Source organism: Cavia porcellus, unplaced genomic scaffold (assembly GCF_034190915.1).
Source record: "Cavia porcellus strain 051 isolate PalLab524CR breed Dunkin Hartley unplaced genomic scaffold, mCavPor4.1 scaffold_17, whole genome shotgun sequence".
Lineage (NCBI taxonomy): Eukaryota > Metazoa > Chordata > Mammalia > Rodentia > Caviidae > Cavia > Cavia porcellus.
Window position 1 is genome coordinate 65718768 of NW_026947500.1, and position 16282 is coordinate 65735049.

At 37.1% G+C, this 16282-nt stretch overlaps 1 protein-coding gene across 1 annotated transcript; it reads left to right on the forward strand.

Annotated features, from left to right (window-relative positions):
• The first annotated feature begins 5388 nt into the window (after window positions 1–5388).
• LOC100724059 (olfactory receptor 1165-like) lies at window positions 5389–6330 on the forward strand. The gene has a single exon (XM_003461825.3). The coding sequence runs from the start codon at window positions 5392–5394 to the stop codon at window positions 6328–6330; it is 939 nt and encodes a 312-aa protein (XP_003461873.2). The 5' UTR covers window positions 5389–5391.
• Window positions 6331–16282: the final 9952 nt, after the last annotated feature.

Consider the following 16282-nt stretch of genomic DNA (forward strand, 5'->3'; position numbering starts at 1 on the left):
TGGGGTGAGGTTGGAGCTCTGGGGCCATCATTCAGGGAGCAAACTGGTGACCTGTGATTAGTCCTCACCACTGCCCTCAAGGAAAGCAATCTAAAGCCAGAACAAGCTGCACATGCAAGCAAACAAGAACTTGCACGATAGCAAAAAGCAATTAAGCAAATATCAATCACCTAGAACCAAAAGAATAAATACATGCTGTGCAATACTCTAAAACAAGGTGAAAATCAATGAAGCAAAGCATAGCAAAAAATGATAAAGAAGAATAGTAAAAGTGATGTAAAAGAGAGAAAGAAAAGAGGAAAGTAAAACAATTAATATAATAAAATAATAATAATTATTATTATAGGAGGGAAAACAGAAAAAGAGATGAAGATAATCAACTAAAGAACCAAACAAAGATAACATAACGTTGATTTGGAAAATGAAAAATAATGCTGAGTATGATGGCTCACGCTTGTAATTACAACTCTCAGTAGGCTGAGGCAGAAATATTAAAATTTGAGGCCAGTTTCAGAGACATAGTTCAAAGTAAGTGTATTATATGACAGCATATGACAAAAATTTTAAAGAGAAAAAAATAAAATACAGATTCTAGAAAATAGACTGGACGGAGAAAAGGTTGGAAGAGAAAGACAAAAACTGAAACTCAGACATACACTTAACCACAAGTATGCTCAGGAATCCCCAACACTAAGCTCTTTTATTTACAGTGGCAGAGTTATGGGAAGCTGTTGTGATTTGTTTCCCTCATCTCAACTGTGTCAGCTCCACTGGGATGGTTCAGAGGCTGCAAGTCATGTTTCTCTCACTGTGTAGAGAGAGCATGCTGACTTAGCCTGGCTTGTAGTTCTTGGGGAAGGTTAGAGAATGTACTTGGGCCCCGACAACATCCTGAGGGCACAAGACCTCATCTGTGTCCAAATATTACTTCACCATGTGGCTTTCAGCTGCCTTTATCCCTTTAGTCTTGGCCTACATCCGTGACAAATAATCTCAATAATAAAAAAGGAGAGAAAAGAAAATATTATTTGTTTTTTGTCAATCTTTGATTCTGTTATGTTGAGGTTACAGGATTACATAGAGCTGTGGTTCTGTTGTTGTATTTTCCCTCCATAAGATTCAAAAGCATAACCTCTGTATAGATGCAACTTGTCTTTTTATTTAACATTTCCTTAAGACAGGAATATTGATACACTCCTGGCTTAGAAGAAATTCCATTTCAAGTAACAGAAGAATCATTTCCTCTAATTTTTTGGTTCCTAGATTATGACAACACATATCATTTCTCTAGGGTCCCATTCCCCAAAGTCAACTACTTAGACATGAAACAAACAACATGGTCATAAATATAGTTTCAATGTCTGAATCATCCATAGAGGCATCTCAAACTCCATCCAAAATGTTTGATCTTTTGAAAAATATTAGTTGCCTTTTTTCTTAAATTCTGTTTGACAAGAGTCACCCACTATCTTCCAAGGAGTGGTAAAATTTTTAAGAAAAATTTAATTTCTAGGCATATGATGCATGTAATTTATTAATAACAGCAAGGAAGTAACCAATTTAAAATGTACAACAGGTAATTCTGTGTTTTGGTGAGTACCTGTAACATTGGGTATGTTTCATTCTCTTATGATGTATATTAGTATCTGGAAAACTGGTTTTGAAGGAATAAATATAGTGAGTTTAAGGAGAGTAACACTAACTTAATTAGCTAATGGTACTGGTTAAATGTGACAAACTCTACTTTTAGCATCATTTTAATGAATTTGAAGTTACATATTTAAATGATATCTTAAATATATGTATGCATGTAGAGGTTTTAAAAGAAATACTCAGTGTAAGTTTTGAATTCTTGAAATTTAGTCAATTCATAAAAAATAGAATAAAATATACAAATATAAATACAAGTGAAATATGTAATATGATAATGTTTGTAAAGATGATGATAACATAGATGCAAGAAAAACAGCATAGAGAAAAAAATAGTGATAGTTGGAATGTCCAGAAACGCTTTTTGGAAGAACTATGTTAAAAAGTTACCATTCAAACAGGACATAATAAAAAGCACTATTGGAGAAACAGTACAAACTTAGTGGATTGGAAAAATAAATATTTTATACAACAAAAGGTTAAAATAATGGCATGAATTTGGCATTATATCAGTGAAAAGCTATTTCATAAAATTTCTGAGGGACATTGTAGAAACACACATAAAGTACTTCTTAGCTGCAAATATTTTCTATTAAAGTGCACCCAAAATACTTGTATTATTGTATTTAAGGTTGAAGAAGATTATAATTGGTGCATTGTGGGCTACCAAGGGCTATGGTGTCTAAATGATGGCTGATGCCAGTGCGCCACAAAGAAAGACATTTTGATCTGTGCTTATTTTTCATGTTTCCTGACTTTATAATAGCTATAAATTGAGGTTATAAAATAATAACCACTAAGAGCAATATGACAATGTCATATCAAAGGGAAGGTTAAGATAACATATCACTACCTGAGGAAATTGGTGCAATTTTAAAATATAAAATGAAAGTTCCTTCATGTAAAACCAAATGCACTGCAGAATGTAAATCGTAGGACTTCTTTCTACTCTGATAAACATGAGTAATTGATCAATTTCAAACCCAGTATCCTCCACAACACACTGGTTAATATCTCTAAATTACATCATGACGCTATTTACAAAATGATCACCATGATATCATTATCAATTATTGTGCTCTGGTTTCCTTCTTCAGGACCTGTTCTGTATGTAAAGTGTTAAATAGGTGGTGGGATCCTTTTACTCCAAGTTGAGCGATGCAAAAACATGATCCTTTTTAAAGTCTTTGAACTCTTCCACATTCTGATCACTGTTTGTATTAATAAATTAAAACCATATTCTAATCCCACTGTTAATATTCTTCCCGAGATGAGCTGAAAGAAAATAAAGTATCAACAAAATTCTAAACTCATAATGGGATCGTAAAGTTGAATCATCAGTAATTAACAGTAATATTAAGGGCTATTGAAATTACAGTGAGGGTACTAGGAAGAAAGCCCTGTAGAAGCAATCCATATGGTCAATCTTCTTAGGATGAAAGGGTGCAAAACCTGCAATGGAAATGAGAGGATCAAGCATGCTATAACAATAATAATAAATGCATAATCTTTAACTTTGTTCAAAAGTTGTAAGTCTATAAGCATAGAGTGCATGGATTAAGAGCAGTGAAGGGAAAAATTTTGGCATGGTAGTGAACTGAGCTAAATTCATAATGCTAACCCCAGGTTGTAAGTCAGAAATAAAACAAGCTACAAAAATTAATTAAATTCATTCTGTCTGGACTTGGAAGATATTCTTGGGATACTGCACCTCATTTTTGGTACTTTAGCAGCTCTGAAAAATTAATGTTGTATCAAGAATTTGTCATAAGAAATGGATTCTCCAGGTTAACTTTAACCATTATGAAAAGTAAATAACAGACCATCAACAACAACAAAAAAACCCCTACAACAATCAATATTTTACCAAGAAAAAACAGAAGGCCATGTCAAATGTCTGAAATATTTGATATTCTATATTGTGAAAAATCCGTAAAAATATTGAAATACTCTTAGCTTTTAAACTATGTCAGTTATTTTCATAACTGTCAGTTGTTTTAGAGACATTTAGATATTTAGTTACTATTAGACAATATATAATCTAACTATTCAGAAATTCTGTCTGCGTGCCAGCTAGCAGAGCCTTACTCAGACCTTGGTTTTATCAGGCTTCCTTATAATAGATACATATTTTCCTCAAAATTCTCAACCCATTTGGCTAAAAACTCATATGATGGTTGATACATTGGGTCAAACTGAGAAGTTTAAGTAAGCAAGCAAGCAGGGGTCAGAATCTTCACTTTGTAAATATCCTCATCCTTTGCAAGAGAGCATGGAGATGGTGTGAGAACTGAGGGAGTGGTAGATTTCTTACTATATGAGAGAGAGGAAAAGAGCCTTACTGCTCTCTCTTTTTGCTTTTTTTCCCCCACTACCATGAATTGCTGCCCCATTGCCATGTGCCACTCTGTCTTGGAACCAACTGATTATGGACTGACACATCCACAAACTGTGAGCTAAATAAATCTTATCTTTACTAATTTTGGGTGTCAGATATTTTGTCTCAGCAAAGAGAGAAAAGCAAGCAAGACATCCAATGAAAGCAGTCTAAGTCCCTGAATACAAAGTGAAGACTTCTTTTATCAAAACATGTGGGAAACAGAAGAACACTCACAAAGGTCCACCCAATCCTCTGTGTCATGGATGGTGTGAGGGGAGTTCTGGTGCACTGTATCTGGGAATGGTAGCTGTAGATTTCATTCTGGAGAGTGAGTTGCTGCAGAAAAGACTTCATATGTGCTGAAGATGGACACAACATATTTACTGGGTCTTCACAGCCACTTGCAAAATCTGTGCTGTATTCAAAATTCATCATATGAAATACCTAATAATCATAGTCCTGCTGGTAATCAAAAGCAGAAAATTCATATTTTCAATCTTTTATATTATGTCTTTCATCCTTCTCCATACTTAAGCTAGTAACAGGAACAGATCTATGGTTCTTTAGGAAGAAATATTACTTATTATATCACTCTGTTTATATAGATTATAACTTTTATAAATTATTTCTGTTTAATGTGACATGAACAAGAAAACCAATTGTATGACCCACAGAAGGTGACAAATATGGAACTTTTAAAGATACCTCCAGAATACTTTATCAGATCATTACATTTTATTATTTAAAGTGTATCATTAACTATACAGTAGATTTAAATTTGAAGTAATACCAATATTATTAGAAGTACCAATCAAACCACATAAAGTCCCTCTTAAGTAGATAAAAGCGATTTATACTCTATGTTAGAAAAGGGAGAAATTCAGAATATCACCACACACCTGAGTATATCTGACAAGGTATATTTGTCCTCAAAATTATTTGCCATATTTTACTTACATTAAAATATTTGATCTTTTTAGTAACTCCACATCAATAGTCATATGGCTACTATGTTTACTATGTATTTCAACTTCCTCTTTCTCCTTTGATTTCTTCAAAACAAGCTTTGCCCTGATTTTCTCAGTAGTACTAACATTTATTATTGATTAGTATAAAATAGTAATGCATATAATATTATATTTTATAGACAAGATCACTGAATTACAGAAGGGTAAATCAAACTGCTCAGCGCAAAAACTCAGAAAATAACCCAGTGATGCCCCAAAGTGAAGTGAAACCCTCAGGAATATCCACAGACCTTGCTCATCTTTACTGGTTTACATGGAGACTCTGCTCAGATTCCGCTGACTCATTTTCTCAAGGTTCATTGCTCAATTTTCTTCCACTTCAAGCTGCTTAATATGCGAAATCAGAGCTCTGTGACTGCATTTGTCCTGGTGGGATTCTCTGAATACCCACACCTCCAGGCACCCCTCTTCCTGATGTTCCTGACAATCTACACAGTGACTCTGTTGGGGAACTTGGGCATAATTTTGGTCAGAAAGATCAACCCCAAACTTCATACACCCATGTATTTTTTTCTCAGCCATCTTTCCTTTTTGGATATTTGTTACTCCAGTGTGTTTACACCCAAACTGTTAGAAATCTTGGTTGTGGAAGACAGAATCATCTCCTTCAGAGGATGCATGACACAATATTTCTTTGGCTGTGCATGTGTGATTACAGAGATGTTTATGCTGGCAGTGATGGCCTATGACCGCTTCGTGGCTGTCTGCAACCCCCTGATCTACACAGTCTCTATGTCACCTAAGCTCTGTGCTCTCCTTGTGGCAGGGACATACATGTGGGGTGGACTCTGTTCCTTGACAATCACATACTCCCTTGTGCAACTGTCCTACTGTGAGCCTAATGTCATAAATCACTTTGGCTGTGAGTACTCAGCTGTCCTCTCTGTATCCTGTTCAGACCTTTCCTTCACCCAGATGGTATGTTTTATAATTTCTATAGTCTGTGAAGCTAGCAGCCTCCTGATCATTCTTGCCTCCTATGTGTTCATAGTTGTGACTATCGTCAGGATACCCTCCAAAGGTGGACTCCAGAAAGCCCTCTCTACTTGCACCTCCCACCTCACTGCCATCAGCATCTTCCACGGCATCATTCTCCTTCTCTACTGTGTGCCCAGCTCTAAAAGCTCCTGGCTTCTGGTCAAAGTGGCAACTGTGCTTTATACAGTTCTGGTCCCCATGCTGAATCCCCTCATCTATAGCCTCAGGAACAAGGATGTGAAAGATACAGTCAGAAAGCTGATCACATCCAAATTGCATTCCCAAGCTATATAATTCAAACAAATGCATGTTTACTAATGTCTTAATCATATCTCATATTTTCACATACATGATTGTTGATATTTTAAATGAATTCAGTATTGTATTGTAATCAATTAAGGTATCAAAATTCCATAGTTTTCAGGGTTTAGAATTACTTATAATTTGCTATCATTTGATACAAATATATTGCATTTTTATCCATTTCATGAATTTTAGAATGAACTACAAAACATTATATTGTGAATAATTTGTTCAGCAAATATTATGCAAGATGACTGGGGTTGGAGACTTAGCTCAGCGGCACAAGTGCCTGCCTTGCAAGCAGGCAGTCGTGAGTTCCATCCTGGTACCGATAAAAAGGGAAAAGACCAAAAAAAATGACCAAACATTTATTTCTAATAAATTTAATCTATTATACAGGTGATGTCTTGCAATATGAGTGGTACATGATTTTGAAGGTCACATGATCACACCTGAACAACTCGATCTCTCCTCTTATGTCATTTTCTCAATCTCATTCTCTGATCCTGTCTCCCCCTCACCCCAACTTCCACCTCCACCTCTGAGTCTTCCTTCACCCTCTTTGAGATTGTGGGTGATTGTTTTTTAACAGCAACAGGTTATGAGAGAGATCTCATCTGCAGAACAGGAGGATCAAAAGGTGAAGTGATCCTTCACTTCAAATGAGATTAGGGAGATTCATAAAATGTTGGAAACAGTGCGACATTTGATAGCAAAAGTCACCCAAATAAAGCTGTAGTAGAGTGAGTGATGAATCTGTTTATAATAATACAATGTCACTTCTTCAAAAGTAGTTAAAAGCTCAAAAGTGAAATCTTCAAAAGCAGGTAAATACAAGTCATTGGGTCTAGTCCTAGCTTAATTTACACAGAAAATAAAAGTTTCTATTAAGCTAATAGGTTAGAGTGACTCCCTTAGTGAAAGCAAAGTTTATCATACACAATAAACCTCTTGTCTTTCGTCTTCCTCCTATCAATGAAAGGTAATTGCAGATTAATTGTTTATTTTTCTTCTTTACATTGTATTATATTTTTACAGAAAAGCCAATATCTAATGAATGGAGGATTCTGTGCACCAAGGAGCTAGAAGACAACTGTTTATTATACTAACAGACTACCGAGACCAAGTCCAAATTGCTAGGCTAGAGCCAACTTTGAGTGAAGTTTAAATACACTTTGCATCAGGAAGTACACAGCATTACATGATTGGTTACATGGACTGAATTGTCATATATTGTCAGGAAAAATAATTATAAATAGATTTGCTTAAAAGGAATTATCATAACATACAAACATACTGAGGATAAGAAGAGGAGGTTCAAAGAGAACAAGTAGTGTTAAAAAGTATCTTTGACTGACTTACTTCACCCCAGCCAAAGTCCTTGAATCCAGTTAGAAACAATATATTTTCTTAATTAAGGGAAATGGAAGCTGAGTACAGTCAAATTGGCCCAGTGCATTATCAAAACAAACAAACAAAAAAACAAAAACAAATACGCAGCTAGACCCAGACAGTCAAGGCTGACTGAATTCAGCAGGGTGTTGACATGACAGGAAGCAAGAGCGTATACAAAGGCTGCTATTTGATTTTAACTTGCTATAATCCATATATGTTTCCTATTTTATACCTGTACCTTTACTAATCATGTAATTTGTGCCCTTACAATATGACTGTATTGTGATCCTTTTATATGAATCTTTTTGTGTTGTATAACAAATCATTCAAAGTTTCATTGTTTTTTATGAGGAAGTTCACTTTAATAGTGGACTTGCTTTCAATTACAGTCATATTTCTTGAATGAATTATGCTCACAAACCAAGTTTTCAATATTTCCCTACTGTATACTATGAAATCAACAGTGAAGAAAGCTGGAAGAAAGTAGGAATTCAGTCCTTGTGTTATGACTTTACTTTAAATTGTGCTTAATGAAATTTCAGTGAACACGGACAGGTGCCTTTACTGGATCCATACTTCACACCCCATATTTCAGGATATCTTTTCTTTAACCTTAATACAAGATTTCAAGTAGAACAAGGACCCTGGGTTTATATTACAAAAACTTGGTTTGAATGAAAATTTTAGAACTATCTACATGTATCTCCAATTTTTATTATATTTCAATAATAGCTATTATAGAATTCCATTCATTTGCCATAACACACATGCTAACTACTGACACAACAAATCACTAAATCACATCATTTACATCTGCAGAATCAACCCTCTCTTCAAGTGTCTGTTTTGGTTTGATGAGTATATAGTGAAGGCAGTTTTATTAGTTAATACAAAACGAACTTCCCCATTTTCCCTAAAGTTCTACAGGCAATTAATGATAGACTATCTATTTTTTAAAAGTACAAAATTTTATGAAAATATATTAACTCATTATTTCTCTCCCCAATCAATTAACTGTATATATATATATATATATATATATATATATATATAATCTTTTTATATAATATGATTATATTTGAATATTATGTAGAGAAATTATATATATATATATTAAATAAATCTCTGAAAAATATCTCTGATGTCATCAGTTAAATTTAAAATATATTTTAAAGTATTTATTAAGTGAACATTTAACTCCAACATATATCAACAGATAGTACATCCCCAATATAAGTATCACTTTGTTTCCACTCTTGAAAGCCAAAATAAGACTTTCATCTTATGACAGTTATTTTTCTATAGATGCTACCTAAATATGTAGACCACTTATTTCCTATTGACAAACTAATGTAATGAAATATTGCGGTATTTGCTTCATGAATCACACTTTGTAATATACCAGTGTACTTCCATGTCATTGAAATTGTAGCATATATTTCATAGTGACATTAGTTTTGCCTCTGTTTAATATTTCATCCTATAAATATTCCAGCTTTTTTTATACCTCAATCTAGTATGACTACTTTGAATTGCAAGTTTTGTGTGTAGTGCACATCATATTGTTGCAGAACACACAATTCCTCATTAGAATGAGGTTTATGAGTAGGAGTATTATACATGTATCTCACTCTCAATGTTTCAGAATTATTTTATTAATTTACACATTTGAAAACAAAGTTTGAAAGTTACAAATTATGATTACTTCTTTCTTTACGAAACTACATATTATCAGAACATATGATTACTCATTAGGGAACATTTCACACTGATTGTGATGTTATTCAAGAAAAAAAACCCTCTAATGTTCTTAAATGCCATCTTTTCCATAGGCAAGTGGCCATGTGTTCATCACTGTTATTATAGCCCGCTGAAACAGTAACTGTTCAAAGCCAACTCAATGTCAGTGCCTTTATGGTACAGTTAGGTGGCCTGCTGCCATCTTTTTTCACACTTGATTTTGTCATCCTATTTTATGCCCATCATTGTATCATAGATCATCTTTGTTACTTTTGTCATTGCTGAGACAAAATACCCAGCATCTACAAGTTAAAGGAGAAAAGGTTTATTTCAGTTTTCAGTTGGTAGAGGTCTCAATGCATGGACACCTGACTCAAAGGCAGGGTTGCCTGGCAGAGGGGCTGTGCACAAGAGAAACAGTCTATGGTGTAGCAGGATAGGAAGGAGGCAGGGAGCAGCAAAAAGCAGCCTGCCCCATCTGCTGCTTTATAGTCCCAGTCCATCCAGTCTACAGCCTTACAGATCAGTGCAGCAACAACCTGGGTGACACAGCCTTAATCCCAGCATGACATAACGAATTCCAGGATTTCATCCTTAATCTCAGCAAGCACAATTAATTCCAGTATCACACTCTAATCCTGCCATCTTAAAACTCCCCACCTATGACTGCATGAGGCTTTGAGGGGACATCTAGATAAAAGATATGTTATGGCTGACACATTGTGTCAACTTGAGAAATTTGGGAGTATAACTGAGAGACTCTGCAGGGAGCCAAGTTTCTTACTGTGCAAATATCCTAATCCTGGGAAGGAGGAGGGCACAGAGGTTTTGTGAGTATTACATCTACCCTGGAGGGAGGGTAGCCTGTGTATAATGTAAGGGAGGAAAAGAGGCTTGTATTCGCCATTTTGTTCTGACTGCTGCCTTGAATTGGTGCTCCAGTGCCATGCCACCCTGCCTTGGAACCAGCTGATTATAAACCAACACCTCCAAAAACTGTAAAATAAATAAACCTTTCCTTCCTGCATTTTGGGTGTCAGGTATTTTGTCCCAGCAATGAGAAAAGTAAAAGTAACCAAGACAAACCATAGCAATACTTCAGAATTTATTTTATCTCATGACATATAGTATTTTTTTTCTTTTTCTCATTGTTAAACTTGTTAACTTTGTGTTCCAGTGTATGGAGAGTTGTTGGTATTCCCTCTAGGTTCAACAGCCCTAACATCTGCTAGACTTCCTGAATTTATGATGAAATGGTATCAACTGAGTTTGTCTTTAATACTCTATATTAACACGTTCAGCCTGAGGCTGTACACACATAAATGCCACATCCAGCAGCTTCTACTACCTGGCAAGATGGTCCTGTGCTGCCAGATATGATAGTCATACATGTAACCTCCAAGTGTTCAAGCTGCCCCATGGGCCAGTAATACAAGCACCACAGGTGAGTCAAATTTGCAGGAACTTGCTAAAACTTTAGAATAAAGAAAATCACTTGGTCAGAAATTGATGAAAACATTTGGATTTCATTTTTGAAAAATACAAAACACAATAGAAATGCCCAGAGACAAAGATGCAAAAGATAATAACAACAACAACAAAAAAATCAACATATCCCCTTCATTCATAATCCAAAGAGGACTTCAAGCAAAGGAAAAGCCCAAACATCAACTGATTGACGCGGAAATGCTGAGAACAGACATACACAGAAAAGAGCAAGTTATACACTGCCGGGATGTTTCCCGAGTTCACCCAGGAGGAAAGCCGTGTTCCACGCAGAGGGCTAACATTTCTTATTAGCCTCTCTCCTTAGCTCTGTGCAGTCAGGGTAATATGCACAGGCAGCCTGAGGGAAGGCTGCTTCCACAGCCTGGCCTGCAGCGCTGAATGAAGACAGCGCCACCAAGAGCCAGGAGCAAGGACTGTGGATCCGGGGTGGGGCAGGAGCTCTGTAGGGGCCTAGTTGGGGAGCCCAAAACTCAGGGAACCCAGAGCTCAGGGAAGCTAGGAGGCGCAGAGGGACCTAAGTCGCCCAGAGGGACAGAAAGTGAGGCCAAGAGACAGAACCCTGGCGTGTGGGACACCCAGATGGATGGAAGCTGTCCGGAGAATGGACATAAGGATGAATGAAAGAACTCGAGGCCTGGCAGAAATAACCAAGGATGTACAGAGGCTCAGGGCTAAGGCATGGACCCGAAGCCGGGTGAAAAGGACCAAGGAGACAGACGCTCAGCAGTACTGTTACTGACCATGGAGCAGCAAGGAACCTGAGGCCACAGGGCTGGATCCCAAGGATGGGCGGGGACCTGGAGGAGGAGCAGAACCCAAGAGGACTCTCTGGGAACCCCAGAAGGTCCGGTGCTGGGGGGAGTGGGGAGCGGAGGAGGCGGGGACCGGGGGAGGAGACTGGAGGACCACGCAGGACCAGGCTGGGGCTGCTGCCCTGCCACCTCCAGAGCTGGGGGCCTGGAGGGAGAGGCCACAGGCGTGGGGATCCAAACTTGGCACCCAGCCCTGGCGATATGGACTGGTGGGGAGAAAATTCCAGGGCGGGAATTTGTCCTGGGCATGCTGGTCGTGGGCGCAGGCAGGCAGAGAGGAGAATCAGAGCCAAGGGCTCAGCTGAGGAGCTGAGGAGAGAAGCTGCGGAAAGCAGGTCTGAGCCCAACAGAACTCTGAGCCTACAGTGCCACTGAGCCATGGTCAGCACTAGGAAACAGGTCCTGGGATCCAAGAGAGTGGGTCTGCTGGCTGGGCAGAATGTGAAGAATTCCACCAGAAGGTCAAGATCATGTGTTACCACCAGAAGTGAAAGTTAGGTTTCACCATGTGCTCTGGAAAAGACAGGTCCTAAATTAGAGGACCAGCCCGGAAAGTCCTGGAAACCAAGAAAGAGACTGGTAAGTCAGGATAGCATGAAACACAAATGATTGCAGGACATGATAAAGGCCGCATCTCAGTGAGCCCACACAGGCCAGTAGAGAGGCTGAAGTAAGCTCAGTCCTCCTGATGCTTCATATGGGGTAGCCTAGTTTATCAGTCAGTACTCAAGGTTGTGACCCTCCAACAGAGGCTCAGTCTCAACAAAGCCATGTTGTCATGCATTCCGTAGAGGCCTGCAATCAACCCTCCAGACCTCACTTCCACATACTGCTGCATTGAGGATCCTGGGCTCCATCCATCCATGTTTTGGGGGGAGGGCCCTTCATTGGGAAGCAAATCATGAGCTAAGAGGTCACCTACATCCCTAAAAGTTTAGTGAGGATAAAAAGCCCAGAAAGTGGGCCCAGGTGCCTTACAAATAGAATTGGAAAGAGCCTGTCAAGTGCCACAGCATTGTCAATCGGTAGAGTGTGTGCTTTTTGACTAAACTGCACAATATCTGTGTAAGTTCAGCAATGACTCCCTTGGATGGGCAATGGCCAGATCTGCCCCAGGCGATCAACCAGGTTTTCCAATGATAATGACGGACGGATCCCCAGCACACCTAGTCATTCTCATATCTGCTTGGGTAAGAGCCTGCACCAGCCGCCTTCTCCAATTAAATCAGACAGGGAGCTCAGTCATGTCTCTCAATTCTCCCTCAACACAGGACTTCCGGGCAATGACTTCACCACTGGTCAAAACGCAAGGATCCAACGAAGCCCTAGGAGACTGCTGGTGTACCTCCTTATCAGTTCCAAGCCTCAGTGTCCCGGTTTCAGATGGCTTGAGATTTTTCATCTTTGAGTGAGAGTAGTTATGGTCTCAAGTAAAGAGGGCTGAGGAGATTGTTGGAGCAATTGTTTTGCTTGAGGATGCTGGTAATGCATTTCAGTGCCATTAATACCATAAGTTAGGCTTCAAGAATCCAGGGATGAATACTTTCATTACATGCTCTCAACCAGCTGTTCATGGGTGACTGCACCATAGGAGGCTTGTACCACTGAGTGGGACTCATGCCTACTGGTGAGAGGGTCATGTATGTAATGCCTCTGATTCAAGATAGTAAGAATTTGTTAATGTTTTTTTTGCCTTGATTTTGTCTTCCTTATCATTACTATTACTAATTTTATTCCTTGTAGAATGACAGTGAAAATTTAAGTGTGTGTATTTGTGTATGTGTGCTTTTTGAAACACTGGCTACAAATCATCCATCTTTCTCTTTTTTTTAATCGTATGGACAGAAGATATATGCACTACTTACATGAATTAAAGTAAACAATTATCAAATAAACATCCTATATGAACATTATTATCTTTTTGGAGCCTTATTTTTATTTCCCTCTAAACTTTTTCAGTGTCAGTCTTATTTTTAATTCTAATATTTGTGTTATAATTCAGTACTGTCTTGAAAGTGCCAACAAGTATGTCATGATCTGTCACAGGTATAACTGAAAAAATTTATATTAAACAATGAAAGAGGAAAAATATAATAAAATATAGGTGTGCTTATATTTCGGTACAATATGGAAGTGTCTATCTGTGTTTCATATACTTTCTATTTTTATTAGCACATATTTGCCGTATGCAATGGTTATATTCACCATGGACAGTTGTTCCATCCACATCATATATCTTAATGATTTTAATCCCCTTCCTGTCAATCCTCCTCACGTCCTTTGGTTCCTTGTCCACATTGCCATTTCAGAATATAGATCTCCCTGTTTGTTCAGAAAAATACTATACACTATGGGATAGATACATAATGTAATTTTAAACTCCACCATTATTTTGCTTATTGGATTCAGTTATCTGTAACAGACTCCAAAGAGATTCAGTAGGTGACAAATTATATAAAACAAGAAAGATAAATATACCCTTAGTTCAAGAAGGATATTGTCACATAAGTTTGAAGGAACAGTGATTTTTTTAACTATAGACATTTTCAAATGAATGAACAAGTTTTAAAATTTGTGGCAGTGATACTGGTATGACTGAAAGGACCAAACAAGTAGTCACTTAAAGATTTTTGAAAAATAGCTTAAAAGATAAATAAAAATAGGATCATCAGAAAGCCCACTAAAGTCAAGAGCAGTTTCTAGAATCGTAAGTGATATGACTGTATACATACAAAGCCCTATAGCATCTTAACATTCAACACAATTCATGTCTGGAAGAGAGGGTCTAACTTTCAGTGTTGCACTCATTAATTTTAAAAATACTCAAGAGTTCATGTTTCTAGTTGTGTACCTAGAATAAGGAGGCTTTGAGCTGTTATTTTGCACTTGGGGCATGTTCATGCCAAAGAGAATACTGTCCTGGGGTCACATTTCAGTTGTCTCCAATGGTTTCCACAAGTGACTCTATCACTTGTCTGCTTTGCTGCATTTCTTCTTGATGTGTAGTTTCATTATCACTATATTGATGCTTGTTTGGAGTTCCATCTACACATAATGAGTACATAGAAGGAGAAGTCCATAGAAGTTATTTCAGTGGAAGTGAGTTATTCAGGTAAAATCTGGCAGTTTCAATCATTTATGGAATGTGAGACTTGATTCCTAGCTTGCATTTTAGTCTGAAGAAATTTACAGAGGAAATTATTTTTCAACTGATAAAAACTGCAGACATTTTCCTGTTAAGGTAAATACATCTATTGAGAAGGATTCTTAACTTATGCACAAATTTTAAAAAAATCATAAAGAAGTGATGATATTTATGATGTCTTCATAGAATAATAGTACACAATGCTGGACAGGCACATAAACCTTATTTTGTGTATAACACTTGTTAAAAATCTAGCCTATGTCTTTTGTGATATTTGCCATAGATTATAACAGGCCCATGCTATAGCTCCTTTAAAAATACATCCACAAATTGAAGACATCTTAGTTAAATTTTTATTTAAGCTTGCCAATCCACATCGATTAAACTCATACCCACAAACACATACCCATATATCACATGAACACACTAAAAACTTACTGAGTTACTAGCTCAGTATTACCTTACTACCTTCTTCTTTACTTGTGGTAAATAAAATTCATTTCTCACTTACATGTATTTGTAATATCTCAGATGTTTCTCATTTTTATGGCCAGGTTTTATTAGTTTCATTTTTTTAATAAAAGCATACTTCAACAAATAGCTTTGCTATTGCCCTTCTTGAAACTTTCTAGGAAATTTATTTTGTGCTTTATGCAATGTTCTGGTCTTTTTATCATTCTATCTAAAATAGAATTTGCATCATGCAAAGAACAATTATATCTCACCTACACTCCATTTGTAATTCATATTTCTGTTTTGAAAATCTAGTCAATTTCAGATATCTGTAAATACTAGGAATGTAATTTAATATTTATGAAGTTATACAAGATATGCTACATGATGTTGATATTATTTGTTAACTTCACAATCACATTGTTAACTGTGCTGTTATACCAAATATGTGGATAAAGATTAAAGGCCCACAGAATTATGTATGTTTGCCACAAGTAAAAGAGGTATACAAGGTTACTATCCTGAAAGCAAATTCTTAAGTCTTAATTTTAAAATTGTCTATAAATCAAATTTTATGAAAAAGATGTGTACATCAGAGCCAAAATGAACTGAAGTCCCATGCTCGATAAGGAAAGAATTTAAAATCCATTAATGTGTACACTGTAACTTTCACATCTTTACTTCTCAGACTGTAGATCATGGGGCTCGGCATAGTAATCACCACTGTATAAAACACAGAGGCCATTCTGTGTGCCTGGAGTTCTTGGAGTTGGGCACACAGTAGAGGAACAGGATAGTGTGTGGAAGATCATGATGACCATCATTTGGGAGGTTAATGTGCAGAAAGCCTCGCAGCACCCACTGGCTGCGTGCATCTTGATGATGGTGA